At 38.7% G+C, this 12693-nt stretch overlaps 1 protein-coding gene across 2 annotated transcripts in view; it reads right to left on the bottom strand.

The window, feature by feature from the left end:
- GRID2 (glutamate ionotropic receptor delta type subunit 2) overlaps positions 1–7519 on the bottom strand; it is a 1486895-nt gene extending 1479376 nt beyond the window's left edge. For both annotated transcript variants that reach the window (XM_078445882.2, XM_078445880.2), the window contains exon 1: positions 7035–7519. In XM_078445882.2, the coding sequence (XP_078302008.1) occupies positions 7035–7122 (88 nt within the window). In that variant the 5' untranslated portion in view covers positions 7123–7519. The remainder of the gene's footprint in view (positions 1–7034) is intronic.
- Between the last annotated feature and the right edge of the window lie 5174 nt (positions 7520–12693).

The raw sequence follows: 12693 nt of genomic DNA, 5'->3' as shown, positions 1-12693 counted from the left end.
TTAAAGCCAGAACACCTGGAGCAGGAATCCAAAATTATGAAGAACGCTGAAGAAACATTTGTTATTTCTTTTTTTTTTTTAATTTTTTTTTTTAACGTTTATTTATTTTTGAGACAGAGAGAGACAGAGCATGAACGGGGGAGGGTCAGAGAGAGGGTGACACAGAATCTGAAATGGGCTCCAGGCTCTGAGCTGTTAGCACAGAGCCCGACGCGGGGCTCGAACTCACGGACCGCGAGATCGTGACCTGAGCCAAAGTCGGCCGCTTAACCGACTGAGCCACCCAGGCGCCCCTGTTATTTCTTTAAACTCTATATTTTTTAGTGATACCAAGCATATGCTAATATTCCTGGTGTGCTTTGAGGTGGTAAATTATAAATGCTTTTGTAGTCTATGCTGGTTCGAACATGACACTACTCATTCCTCCAGTCAGCCTTAAGAAGCACTAGCATTGTGTTGTGCTCTGAGTAGCACTGAATGAAACACCTTAAGATTTTGCCTCTTAAAATTCAGCAGCACTGAATGAAACACCTTAGTATCAACACTAGACAAAACAAGAACTCTAAAACAAAAAACTAACAAATCCAGTTCTCTCAATCTGATACTGGAGTTAACTAGAATATCTGATGAATAAATATATTATACATAATTCTTGTTCATATCAAAAAAAAAATCATTTTAGGGGTTCTTAATTTGAATGATTAAGATTTTATGCTCCATTTATTTTCCCTCATATTTTCTTCTTTTAAATTCACTCTGAACCTAGCTGTTAAGGACAGCTAATGTGAACCCTGGTTGACTAGTTCTCCCACTTCCTCAATATATGAATCTGTCATTTTAGTTCACATAATTTTAGAGCTTAAATGCTAACTCTTGTTTTAGCATTGATAAAAATGAAGACTGAAGAAAGTAATTTTCCAATTTTGCTCAATTAACTATTGATAAAATTAGTACTGAGTCCCAAACCTTTGACATTTTAATCCAGAACATTTTTAGTAAGTCTTAACATCCCCCCCCCATGTATTTCACATTCATCTGAAATGTGTCCATACCCAAATGCTAAAATTCACCAGTTTAAATGAACTGAATACACAAATGTCCACTTAATAGTCAACTCCAAAATTATTTTAGTATTTCCCTTATTCTTTAGATATCCATCTGATCACTTGATTTTATTCTAAGTTCCTCATAATACACTATTCCAACTAGTTTATTAATTAATATTTGCACAAGGCAAGGTCTAAAATAATATGACCTAATTGTTCATTCATTTAACATAGTACTGCATTCTCTATGTGATTTTGCCAATATTAAAACTAATTTATACAATTAAAGATGACCTAAGTTTCATTCTCCATTAGTCTTGTAGTGGGGTTGCTATAAGGAAGATTTTGCCTCTTAAAAAAAAAAAAAAAAAAAAAAACTAAATAAACAGAAAAATTAACAAGTGATCATAGACACTGGTTATAAAAATATAAATTACCACACAAACTCAATTGGACTGGTAATGGTGGTAATATTATGTGTAATATTATGTGGAAGAGACTGATACATTCCATAAAACTTAATAGTCACCAGGCCAAAATTACCTGAAAACATATATGATCATGCACAAAACACAATGGATGACGTTGTTTTAAAAATAAAATATCTATATTTGGTTTGTGTCTGTGTATATGTTTTTTTCATAGCTCTGTGTATGCATGTTTCGTGTTACAAACATCAATTGGTTTGGGACCCCAAAAGATCCATGAATAAGCAGAACCACCACAGTTGAGAAATTATTTAACAAACTCCATTCACTCATCTGTTTATACCAGTAGTAATAAGCACTATTGTATCCTTCTTGGTGTCTTAGATTTTTCACAGAGAATACATACTAGTTAAAGAATATATTTCTGTTATATCTTAAATTGGTGAAAAATTTACATGATTAGGTCAGGCGATCTAATTTATCTTGAAAACAGAGGGTGCTGATATGTCCTAGAACTAAATTCTTACAAGAATAAGAGACAGGAATAATATTTCCTACTCTGGTTTGAAAATAAAAACCACCTGTATCTTATAGCATCATAAACGTCTTTGAATGGCATTTTTTTCTGCAAATTAAAAAAAATATATATTTCATGTGATTTTCAAGTAGAACTACAAAGGAACAGCTCAGAATGCAGTGACACCTAATGGCAAAGCTATCTTTATAGGCCATAAATGTATTTTCTAATAAACATTATATTTGCAGTAAAACTGTGTAAGTATTGCTACTCACCAATATGCTGCCTATAATCTGAAATATCATGAAGATCCAAAAGCATAAAAGTATGCCAAATACTTTAATTTTTAATAATAAAATAACATATGCAAGTAAAAGAAGGAAAAAAAAAGCTTCCAGATTAGAAAGTCTGGTTTTAATGTTACAAAACCCTTTGAGATAAAATTACAATGTGATAAACTTAGCCTTAGAAATTAGAATTAAATACAATGCATCTTCCATTACTCCTAACAGTCTCAATTGGTTGCTACTGTTTAATAAGTCAAAAGTTATTCATCTTGATTTTTATTCATATTTGAATTAAAATTTATAGGAGATACTTATTGGGTGTACCCTTCACTTGGAGTAGAAAGCAAAGGTCCTTAGTGTAATGGCTTATTAGTCATGTCATAGTTGATACTGTTGATTAATAACATTGTCTAACTTAATGCACATCTGAATTATGTGTCAAATAACTGTATTAATGATACAGAAAAGAATAACAGTAAAGTATACCCTCATTTTAAATTCAGAAACTACTTGTTCACACATTCTAGAAATGTATACTATATGTTATCCATAACTTAGGGAGAAAACAACTACTGTAAATCATAAAGGGATAATTTAAATTTTGAGATATCTCTATACAGCCCAAAGAGCCCTTGGTGACTCCTGGGGGTTATTATACCCAATGCAAATTATGTAAAGAGGTTGAAAAAACAACATTTTGGTAGAAGACACAGTACATTTTCTGGAAATACGGTTACATTCCACATTTGATATAATAGTCCTCACTGCAGAAATCATGAAAACTGTTGCTTTAAATCTGCTATTATTGTTTTTAATGTGGTGACATTTTATTCAGCCATCAGTTTTGTACTTTAATTTGAAGTTTCTTGTGATGAAATTATTTTGTGAATTGTCTTAGGCTTCTCAAACATATCAAAGTTAATGATTATGATATCAGAGGATAAAGTATCATTCACTTATAAGAAAAACATAAATAAATGGTTTGTTTCTATTCCCTGTTGGCATAAGGTATTTTACTATGACTGATAACAACAAAAACCTGTGAGTGATTTTGGTAACATACGACTAAGTACATTATTTGAGCGCATCCTTGTAGAGATATATAACTTAGGATAGCTCATTTCAATCAGTTCTGTGAGCACAGGAACCAGAAAAAGAAATGAGCATACATTAAACTGTTAAAACATGAGATCCTCCATATTAGATTTGAAGCAAAACACAAACTGTGCAGTTGACTGGAAATGCCACCTAATCCCTGCTTAATTAAAGCAGTGCTCTACACTCCTGTTGTGTTTAGGGAGTAAAGAGTGTGGAACGACTGATGTATGAAGAAAATAGCAGTCAGCGTGGCTAATCTCAAAGACTTTCGAGCTTTCTAGCTACATAAATCAGAGCGACTTTTGAATAGCCTCATAAAACACAGTATCATTGCCATTCCACTCACGATTTTTTGGTTCTTCCTACAGCATGCAGATCATTAGGAAACTTCTAAGCAATCAAGTAATGTGGGTCTGATGAAATTACTCAATCAATGCACAGGCTCAAAGCAAAAGCATAATTCAAAATTGCAGTTTTTATATGTCAAAAGACCTTTCTTTTGGGGGGGGCAAAGAATATCACAATTGAGGTGATTCATTTCTAAATACTGCATGTGAATGTGCTTTACACAAATGTATGTAATTATCAAATTATCTTTAAAATGTACTTTAACAGAAACTCAAAGTAATTATGTATGATATTAGTGCATTTTCTACTGAAAAAAACACACTGCCAGTTCAACCACTGGAATTTAAACATTATGATATATTTCATCATTGTAGTGAACTAATGAGTTTAATAAAACATATTAGAGTTTAAAATACATAATCAACTTTTAAAAACTACCTGCATGAAATGAAAACAAGCAGAAAGAAAGAAGAAGAGAGTTTTCATACATAGAATTCTGTTCAATACCAAAAGGATTCAATATTTGAAGAACCTATTAGAACAGTGTCTTTTTTTTTTTTTTTTTTTTTTTTTTTTTTTTTTTAAATCTTTCCAGCTTGCCTGGACTATATACTGCAGCTGCTTTCTACTTGAACACACCACACGAGGCCAGGAAAACCTCTCATTTCTGCATATCTCCTTATAACTTGAGAGTTGAAATATTCACCTTCCCTTTAGTTTCATCACTTTCATCCCTTAAATCCTAAAATAATAAATTGCTATAAGCATATTTCTCCCATTAAACATTTAAATGAAGGCAATCACCTCCTAAAGATAATTAATTCTCTTTTCCAATCAACCAGGTAAACTGAGCCAATGAATATTAACTGATGGTTTAAAACTTTAATAGGGACATTCAGTTTTGAATTTATTACACTTTGGCTGGGATGGGGGTTGAAGTGGGAGACGCTTTTAACCTCTAACATGCACACAAATTATTCTTGGTCATTTTTTTAAATTTGGGAAATAACATTTATCAGTATTATAAAAGATATTTGAAACAATTATCAGTTTGCTAGCTTCATGGCAATACTAGGTAGCCTATAAAAGAAGCGAATCCTCTTGCCTAATGTACTAATTGCATTCAAGTCAAATTATCTGATAAGTATTCCTTTTAGTAGGATATACAGAGTTCATGCATACAACCAGCTTTCCAAGGAAATCTGTAATTTGTACACAGTTACCTTTTTTTTTTTTTTTTGGGGGGGGGGGGCCAGGTTATAAACAAGCCATGTCACATTGACAGACAACAGAATGCCAAGGAAAAAATACAACAGTTGTGTTCTATTTAGAAACAAATGATCAGACTGTATTGCAAAATATATTCATCTGGTAAAAGACAGCAAGGGCTGTAGGTGTTTGCAAATAACATATTTATCCTGTAATCCACAGAATAAGCAATAAAATAAGCATTTATCCACAAGACCTCTCTCCTGAGCGATGTGGAGCATAAGACAGAAACCTCGAATCATAAAATGAATGTAAAGGTACCGTGGTAATATATATCTGCATCCTGCTCCACTCATTTACAGTTGCACATAAATGTATGTCATTTAAGAGGAGCACAGTTCATTTCTGAATTGTCAGAACATTACTGAACCCCTCAATAAGACGGTAATTTCTCCCTGAAAAGTTCTGAACCCACGGGTCCTGTTAGCCCCCGGGCAAAACGTGATCTAGCAGTCAAGCTATCTAGTGCTTTATTTACTTAATGCATAAGCGGCAGGTATTGTGAATCCTGACCTCATTACCCCTTGCACAGAGACCTATATGTTTCTACCGATATAATGACAGAGAATGGCAGACATGTTTACAGACACAGCCTCTGAGACCAAGAGAGGGAGTCCCCTGGAGCTGAGGGGCTGGCTGCTGTGGAGGCATACACCAGACAGAAGCCCTTCGCCTGGGCAGGCACCACAGCCACCTGAAGCAGACTCCCCTTCCAGGACTCTGTGTGTGTGTGCGTGTGTGTGTGTGTGCGCGCGTGTGAGTGTTGAGCAGGGGGACGAAAAGGGGAGACGCTGCGACCCATCTGTCGCTTCAATTTGAAGAACATAAAGCCGTGTGGACAGATAAAAGTCCTGTGCCCAGAAAAATTCCCCAAGAGGGGTCTCTCTTCTTCCCAGTAAATGAACCTCGCTGGCCCGCGGACGCGAATTTCCGAAAAGGAAATCGTCGCATTAAACGCAGAAAAGGCTGCCGGAGCCCGACTCCACTCTGCTCGCACGGATTAGCAAGTGAGAAGAGTTGGAGCCTGAAGCCGCGAGCGCTGTGCATGATAATGACGCGCGGCCCCCGCCCGCCCCCGCCCGCGCCCGCCGCGGCCAGTCCCGGCCCGTCTGGTTGCCAATAGGTGGGGCCACGAGCCTCTCCGAGCCGGCTCGGCGTTCTCCTTGGAGTCTGGCCGCCCGGCCGTAGCCCAAACGCCTTTGCTCTCGGCCTTGCGCGGCAACTCGGAGTTGACCGCGAGACGAGCGAGGCAGGTGCCCGCAAGGCAGCCCACGAGGGCGGCCCGCGCGCCCCGCGCTGCTCGTGCGCCCCGAGGCGGTCTCGCCGCCTCGCCAGGCCGGGGGAGTGTGCGCGAAGCAGCTAGGCGCGCGGCTCCCCGTCCTCGGCCACACCGCCGCCGGCCCCTCCCGCCACCGTCGCGGCGACTCTGCGCGTGTACCGCAAAGCCAAGAGGACGGGAAGAGGAAAAGGAGGCTGGGGGCGCAGCCGGCACCCCGTCCCCATCGCACAACGCTGCGGCTAACGCGGCCCGCTCACGTTGCAAAACCACCTGTTCGATCCGAAGGGAGCTCCCCCCACCCTCACCCCAGTTTTCGCCTCACAGGTGACACCTCTTCTTTCCCCTAAATATACATATATATATATATATATATATATTTTTTTTTTTTAATGGAGCAAATGTACATCCGGGAAAGAATATGGAAGGTAGAGTCGATTAAACTTCCTTTCTCCACACACTTGGAACACCACCCCCCCCCCGCACTTCCCGACACACACGCACAACTGAGGTAAACTCGAGACCCCCACGCATCCAGCACCGCACTTCCACGATTCACCGTGAAACAACGGCCCAAGTCAAGGTTCGAACAGCCATATCCTGCCAGAAAACTGAACAAGTGTGAGGGAAGGTTAGTGGGAAGGGGCAATAAACCGAAGCCAGCGCCAGTAAGCCACGCGTAAGGGCGGAGAGGGGGAGGCAAAGGGAAACATTTGCTAACCCCAACGTTAAAAGTACCCACAGGCAACACCTGCCCTTTCTTACCGATGTGAATGATTGAATCCGCATTCGCCGAGTCCCAGGTTCGAGACCACCAGGCGGACAAAACCAAGAGCAAGGGGAAAACTTCCATCTCCTCCTATGCTGAATCGCTTTCAGGATGGATTTTCTTTCAATCTATTTTTTAAACCAGTCCGGAGAGTTTGAGGTCACGACAGAGTTTAGCGCAGCTTTTTTTTTTTTTTTTTTTTTTCCTAAATTCCTATGCCAGAGCAAAGCCTTTAATCGTCGCTGATGAAGGCAGAGCGAATAAGAGAAAGAGCCCAGCCTGAGGAAACCTCCTTCGCAAAGCCGTGTCACTTGGAGGGGAATTTTGGCATCGCCAGAGTTGTTTGCAGTTTGGCTTTTAAAAAATGTATCCAGCCTCGGCTGCTCTCGGGCAGGGGGAGAGGCTGGAGCTCAGACCATCCCCATCGCGGCGCCGGGGCCGCGGGTCTCCAGTCCCAGCTCCGCCGCAACTTCCAACAGACCCCCCCCGCCCCCACCTACGCCGGATGTTCCCCTCCCCCCTCCCCCAATCAAAAAAAAAAACAAAAAAAAAAGCGCGCCCCCCCGCCCCCGCCCCAACGGCCCGCAGAGAATCTCTGGTCTTCGTTGCCAAAATAAAATGTAAGTGGAAAGGAAAGATTAGGAGATTCCAAGCGGAGCAGCCAGATTCCAACGGGGAAGGGGAAAAAAGCCCTCTCCAAGAGGGGTAGTAAAAGTGAACTTCAAGGTAATGCAGATAGTAATGCAGAGAAAATTCCTTTTCTGCGCGAGGCGGGGAGCAGAGCTCGGTGAGGCGGGCCCGGGGAGCCGTTCGCTCGGGCGCGGTGGCGGGGGAGTTGCGCCGGGCGCGAGCAGCGGGGCCGGGCCGGCGGAGGGAAGCCTGCAGGCTGCAGGATGCTTTTGGAGCGGTTCGCCCGGCGGGATGCAGAAAGCGAGCAAGGAGCGAGCCTGGCAGCTTCAGCACTAGCCCCACGTTGCCTAGAAATGGATCACCTAGGAGAACGAGCGAGCCCGCGAGAGAGCGGTGCTGTCAGGCGGAGAGAGGGGGAACCGAGAGAGGAAGAGCTTCTCTCTAATAACCACCTCCTCCCCCTATCTGCAATACAAGGGAGAAACAAAATAGTGCTCTCATTTCCCTTGGAATCTTCAACTGGGACTGAGAAAAAGGCAGGACTCCAAGAGGAAAAACGTTGAAGCTCTTTTGTTTTTTTTCTTTTTTTTTCTTTTTCTTTCTTTTTTTTTTTTTTTTTTTTTTTTGTTTTACGAGGTTAAAGACAACCTGAAAAAGCCACCCCACTTATTTAACCTTGCTGTTGCTATTCTCCAACAGGTACCAGACTTTTTCTAGTCTTTGCCTGGAATTAGTCACATCGGCTAAAAACAAATTAGGGACACCTGGTCACTAAGGGAAAGGAGACCTAGAAAGCCTTTAATGAGATTTCAATTATAAAGTTATAAAAAGGAGAGGACGTGCTAATTATTTTTTATACAGTGATTTTGCCCCTCTCTCTCCAGAGTATTTTTAAGCAATCAGGATAGAGAAAGGATAAAAAAGAACTTGAAATAAAAAACATAATAATTAAAATACATGCTTCAGTGAAACATTTGATCCAAATATTACATTGAGTAGCTCTGACAACGGACCTATGTATATAAATTCAGAATGAGGAAGTTGGTTGCTTCTCCATGAAAAGAGCTGAAAAAGTACTGAATGACAGCCTCCCAGTCCCAGAATGAAAGAATTTTCTGCATGCTTATTCCTTGAAATAAAATCCTGACAATTGTGACTTCCTTTCTTGTAATGATTATCTTATATCCAGTCAGACGTCACTGTAGACTGGAGGTTGGTTGATGCAAACAAATAACTGCTTGAGGCCAGATATTAACAGGCCTGATACTATTTCCATTGTAATTGCAATCCTTTGGAAATGTTGCTCTTTGGGATGTGTGGATGTCCAACTCCTTAAAGTCTTTCAGAGCCCTCTCTTACCTGCATATTTGGCAAACCTCTTTTCTTCTTTCTTTCTTTCTTTCTTTCATTTATTTTGAGAGAGAGGAGAGCATGACTGGGGATGGGGCAATGAGCAGAGAGAGGGAGACACTGAGCCACCCAGACGCCCAAACCTCTTTTGAGACTTTCCAGCCTGGTGAATTGGCCTAGTATTTCTCCAAACACAATTGTACGTTCTCAACTCTCCAAAATGCCTTCTTGCATTCATCTTGTGTACTTTTTCCCTGAGCATTCAAGAAAATGTGCTGCCATATCGTTACTTAGGTCAGTAATTCTGTCGGAAGATATTTATTCGTCCTCTCAACCACGCTCCTCTCCTACTTCAAGGCTTAGTTCAAATTTTGCCCATGAAGTCATGTCCAGTCCTTTAATATGGAATAAATCCATCCTTCTCATAGCACACTCTACCTTTATATGAGTCAATGCCCTGAGAGTAGGGATCATAGCTTATTCATGTTTTATTCACTGCAGCATTTTACATAGAGCCCCTTTGTTGACTTGGATGTCATCACTTCCCTCTGAATCTGGTACAAATCAGTGCTTCCAAGAAGCCATCACTGATTAATTTGTCTCAATTTTGATCATTCCTTTAACTTCATTTTTCCTATTAGTACACATGTTCTCAACATTGATTGTGTTAATATTATTGATATCATTTTCCTTTTTAAAGGTTCTGTTGTGATTTCACAGATCATAGTTATTTGTTACAGATAATGAAGTTTTTGAACAAATGGACGTATCTCTCCATAGCTTGCTATTATATTATTCTCAAGGGTATTTAAAAATTGATGAGTCACTATGTGCTCTATGAAGAAAAAAAATTGTGAAATAACAATTAACATGGAAAGGACAGAATAGTATCTTAGAATAAAAGAACAAGGAGGAACTTCAAAACATTAACTGACTCAGTCCTGTAATAAATGTCATTCCTGGAGATAACTAAATACAGTCAATTCATATTATCTTCTGTCTTGGAAATCCATTCTAGGGTATCATGAGCCAAACATTGTCATTATTCCCAAATCCTCCCATTTATTGGTTTTTAAAAGCAACTTTACTTTGGAATAACCTGGAAAGCTTTTCAAAAAGGTACTTCAGGCTAATTTAATCAGAATCTCTGGGGTTTGGGGCCTGACCAATACGTTTTAAATCCTCTGACTAGGACTCTAATAGGTAGCCATACTTCAGCACTATTACAGTACTCAAACATTTCAGAGTCTGAGTGATGCATCACAAGAACCATAAAGTCATCAAAATGCCCATTCCTGATATTCAGAAGAGATAATAGTACCATGAGATGCAGCTTTCCAAAAGTAACACAAAGTTAATGCAGAGTTTAAGCATAGCAGTGGCTTACCGATTTTAAATTTAAGAATATCAATCAATTTTTTGACTGTCGATATAATTTCTGTATGCAATGAGTCCTAAAGTGGTTTTTGTATGAAATATGAGTTTGAAGACATTTTTTTAATTACATGTTAACCATATTTCCTACTATTTTAGAAAATTTCATATTGTGATATAATTAGAGGTATACAAAATTAGTTTACTTAGTTAGCTGGATACAAAGTCCTTTATTGTGTAAGTTAGATGTTACATTCAAGAGGGGGAAAAATAAGAAATTCAGGACTTGCAATTCCATTTGGGCTTTTTTATGAAGACTATTAGTCTAATTAAAGCTACTTGGCTTTAATTCAAGCATTGTCATATAGAAATGGCTTGTTGCATGGAAATTCAAAACTTTGTGACATTCTAGTATATTTGAAAAAAACAGGTTCCATTCACTAAAGTTTTCACCAGTAATTAATTTTGGAATAAAAATGTAAGGGAACCATGAGTCACATATTTATTCTTCCTATGTGGACACAATTCAATTGAGGCATTAGTTGTGTTATGAACATCAATACAGTAATCCCCCCTTATCCACAGTTTCACTTTCCACAGTCTCAGTTACCCACAGTCAACCATGATCTGGAAGCAGATGATTGTCCTTTTGTAGCATCAGAAGATCAATAGCAGCCTAACACTACACCACAGTGTTTGTACCATTCACATCGCCTCCTGTTACCACATAGGCGTTTTATCATATTATGTCATCATTAGAAAAAGGGTGAGAACAGCATAAAAAGAGAGAGAGAGAGGGACCACATTCATATACCATCTATTACAGTATATTGTTATAATTGTTCTATTTTATTATTATTGTTGTTAATCTGTCACTGTGCCTAATGTATCAACTAAGCTTTATTGTAGGTATATGATAGCAATAAACCTAGTATATATAGGGTTCAGTACTAGCCATGGTTTTTGGTATCCACGGTGGGTTTTCGAATATATCCCCTTTGGAAAAGGGGAGACAACTATAATTTCAAGAACTGGTAGCTAATCTGAGCAGCTTTAAGACATAAGGAATAGTGATTATTGTTTTATGGAAGAACAGATTTTGGATTTGGGGAGAAATATTAATTTTCATTTTTGGAGGGGATATGCAGGCTCCTTTAATCACCTGCAATGTACTGTGTATAAAGAGGAAAACATAATGGAAATCTTTGCAATATATAATTCCTTCATTTTCACTTTAAACAAGTACTAAGAATACCAATGTCTAAAGTTTAAAAATCAGCTGCTCACTCCATGTTACAACGGCAGTTGCAACTTACATTAGTCAATTTTAAAGAACCTCAATAATATTCAATGACTCAAGAGATTTGTTTTGCTATAAAACTAAATTTATGGAACAGCTTATGTGAAAATTAGAGAGAAAAGTTAGCTTTGAAAAGAACGTCATAGAAAAAGTAGAATGTAATGCATTTTGATCATTTTTTCTAATTTGCTACAATTGTATCATTAGTATTACAAATGATTAGTCACACAAGTGATTCTAAGTATATTACAACTTTAATTAACATGAATATGAAAGGAAAACTATGAGAGAGCAGTGACTGACCACCTGCATATAAAGGCAATAACAAATTATGGCTGTTTTATAATTAAGATGTTCATTTGCAGAAGTAAAAACCAACTTCTTTTTGTTTGAGGGGCTGAAAAGGCAAGTTTTGTGCTAAGCATGTCAAAGTTCAGAGCTCAATGTGACTTTAGGGCCTCTCTTATTCAATGCCTGGTTTGGTTTTCTAGAAGAGAATGGGAAATTGAATCACAGAAGTTGTAATGACATTTGTTGAAAGGCTTGAACTTAGAAAACACATTTTTTGACTTTTAAATATGCTTCAAGAAAATCATTAAATCACACATTTCTACATAACATATTCATATTGGGTATACCAGGTCCTTTTGGGGGAGGGGCAACCTTGCAGTGACCCACCACTTTCTACTCTGTCAAATTATGTTATCTGTGTCACTGGTGCAAATCTTATCCTTGATAACAGGTGATATTTCCTTCCTTCCTTCCTTCCACCCTCCTTCCTTCCTTCCTTCCGTCCTTCTTTTCTTCTACATTAAACTCTTAATCCATTCCTCCATTTCAATACTTTCCCTAAATCTGTAAGGCTGCCCTGTCAGAGCAATGTCATGTTTTCTTCTTACTCAATTAGATATACATTCCAACCAAAATTTGCAACTAGATTGATTGATAAGGAGTTTTTTTGTTAATATTAGAACTTTACCAAACTTACCTATTATTAACAT

Source organism: Panthera onca, chromosome B1 (genome assembly GCF_046562875.1).
Source record: "Panthera onca isolate mPanOnc1 chromosome B1, mPanOnc1 haplotype 2, whole genome shotgun sequence".
NCBI lineage: Eukaryota > Metazoa > Chordata > Mammalia > Carnivora > Felidae > Panthera > Panthera onca.
The sequence above is the reverse complement of the archived record's forward strand: the minus strand, read 5'-3'. Positions and strand labels throughout refer to the sequence as shown.